Source organism: Arachis stenosperma, chromosome 3 (assembly GCF_014773155.1).
Source record: "Arachis stenosperma cultivar V10309 chromosome 3, arast.V10309.gnm1.PFL2, whole genome shotgun sequence".
NCBI lineage: Eukaryota > Viridiplantae > Streptophyta > Magnoliopsida > Fabales > Fabaceae > Arachis > Arachis stenosperma.
Genome location: NC_080379.1, coordinates 13,101,838 through 13,103,724, shown reverse-complemented (window position 1 = coordinate 13,103,724; position 1,887 = coordinate 13,101,838). Strand labels below are relative to the sequence as shown.

At 49.0% G+C, this 1,887-nt stretch overlaps 1 protein-coding gene across 1 annotated transcript; it reads right to left on the bottom strand.

Moving 5' to 3' along the window:
• Positions 1–216: 216 nt before the first annotated feature.
• LOC130965514 (glycine-rich cell wall structural protein 1-like) lies at positions 217–1,443 on the bottom strand. The gene has a single exon (XM_057890271.1). The coding sequence runs from the start codon at positions 1,441–1,443 to the stop codon at positions 217–219; it is 1,227 nt and encodes a 408-aa protein (XP_057746254.1).
• Between the last annotated feature and the right edge of the window lie 444 nt (positions 1,444–1,887).

Here is a 1,887-nt window from a genome sequence, read left to right as displayed (position 1 = left end):
GAGCAGAACGTTGACAATAGTGAACCCATTTGTATAAAAGAAAAACTGTGGTCTTTATCGAATTAACATATAGTCACAAGAACCTTGAAATGAAAATCATAGAAAACAAAAACGATTAGATAATCACATAATTGACTCAATTTGACTTTTGACTTTTGAGAGAAATTAAACTAAGTCCAAACATTGTTTTATTTTCGACAAGTCCTTGAGGTATGTTTAGTGTTTACTTCCACTGCCTCCTCCACCGCTGCCAGAACCAACTCCCACTCCTTGGCCAGCACCAGCTCCACTTCCAACGCCAACTCCAATGCCAATGCCAATTCCCACACCAACTCCTCCGCCGCGACCTCCACCGCCACCTGCACCCAAACCACCACCACTTCCTACGCCACCTCCTGCACCAAAGCCTCCTCCATGACCGGAACCTCCACCTACTCCTCCACCTCCACCACCACCTCCTCCCCCACCACCACCACCACCACCGATTCCTCCACCAACTCCACTTCCTACTCCACCACCAGCACCAAAGCCTCCGCCGTGACCAGAACCTCCACCTACTCCTCCACCTCCGCCACCTCCTCCTCCTCCTCCACCACCACCACCAACACCTCCACCAACTCCACTTCCTACTCCACCACCAGCACCAAAGCCTCCACCATGACCGGATCCTCCACCTACTCCTCCACCTCCACCGCCTCCTGCTCCTCCTCCACCACCGATTCCTCCACCAACTCCACCACCAGCACCAAAGCCTCCACCATGACCGGAACCTCCACCTATTCCTCCACCTCCACCAGCTCCACCACCACCTCCTCCACCTCCACCAAGTCCTCCACCTGCTCCACTTCCTACACCACCGCCAGCACCAAAGCCACCACCATGGCCTGACCCCCCACCCAAACCACCACCACCACCTCCTCCTCCACCAGCTCCACCGCCTATCCCTCCTGCGCCTCCACCAACACCACCCCCAGCTCCAAAGCCTCCACCTTGTCCGGAACCACCACCTAAGCCCCCTCCACCACCACCACCAGCTCCTCCTCCACCCCCACCACCAAGCCCTCCTCCACCTACACCTCCCCCAGCACCAAAACCTCCACCATGACCTGCCCCACCTCCAATGCCGCCTCCTCCTCCACCACCAAATCCCCCGCCACCCCCAAGACCTCCTCTAGGACCACCACCACCTCCAAAGCCCCCGCCTGCACCACCACCAAACCCACCTCCTCTTTCTCTTCCAAAACCACCACGTCGACCACCAAACCTCCCTCCAGGACCAAACCCATCACCCCTACATCTTCCAAACCTACAATCATCATCGTCTCCAAACCTATCTTTGTCAAGCTTTTGATCACCAAGAACAATTGCACTCAAATGTAGAACAATGCAAAGAACAAGAACACTCGTGAGAAGCCATTTTTTATGGGAAAGAATCATAGCCATAGTTATCACAATAGTAGATAGAAACACTTTGTTTATCTACACTCTATGCTGTTTCCGAATCTACTAGATGTGCTTATATAGGGTTCGTCCACCACTATAAGATTATTATAGTGCTAGCTGTGTCCAATAAATGCATGTTCTCGACGTAGTTGGGGTGTTGCCCATCACATTTAATAAAGACGAGAAATCTTTCAAGTCAAAACCCCAACCAAAAACTTTGGGCGCGCGGACCTATATATACTCGTATACATTATAAACATATTTCTTCCCTATGTATAATATATAGTTCTTGAGGTTTAATTAATTCCGAAAAATAGCTATATAATAATAACTAGTGGTGGTCATATATATTATAAAATAAAAGGAAAAGTATACAGAACTAAAAGATTATCCGTGAAAAATTAAATAAAATCATATTAATTTATATTAATAATTAATTTTAAA

Coding starts and splice junctions, on each gene's coding strand:
- LOC130965514 (XM_057890271.1), bottom strand. CDS start 1,443: ATGGCTATGATTCTTTCCCATAAAAAATGGCTTCTCACGAGTGTTCTT.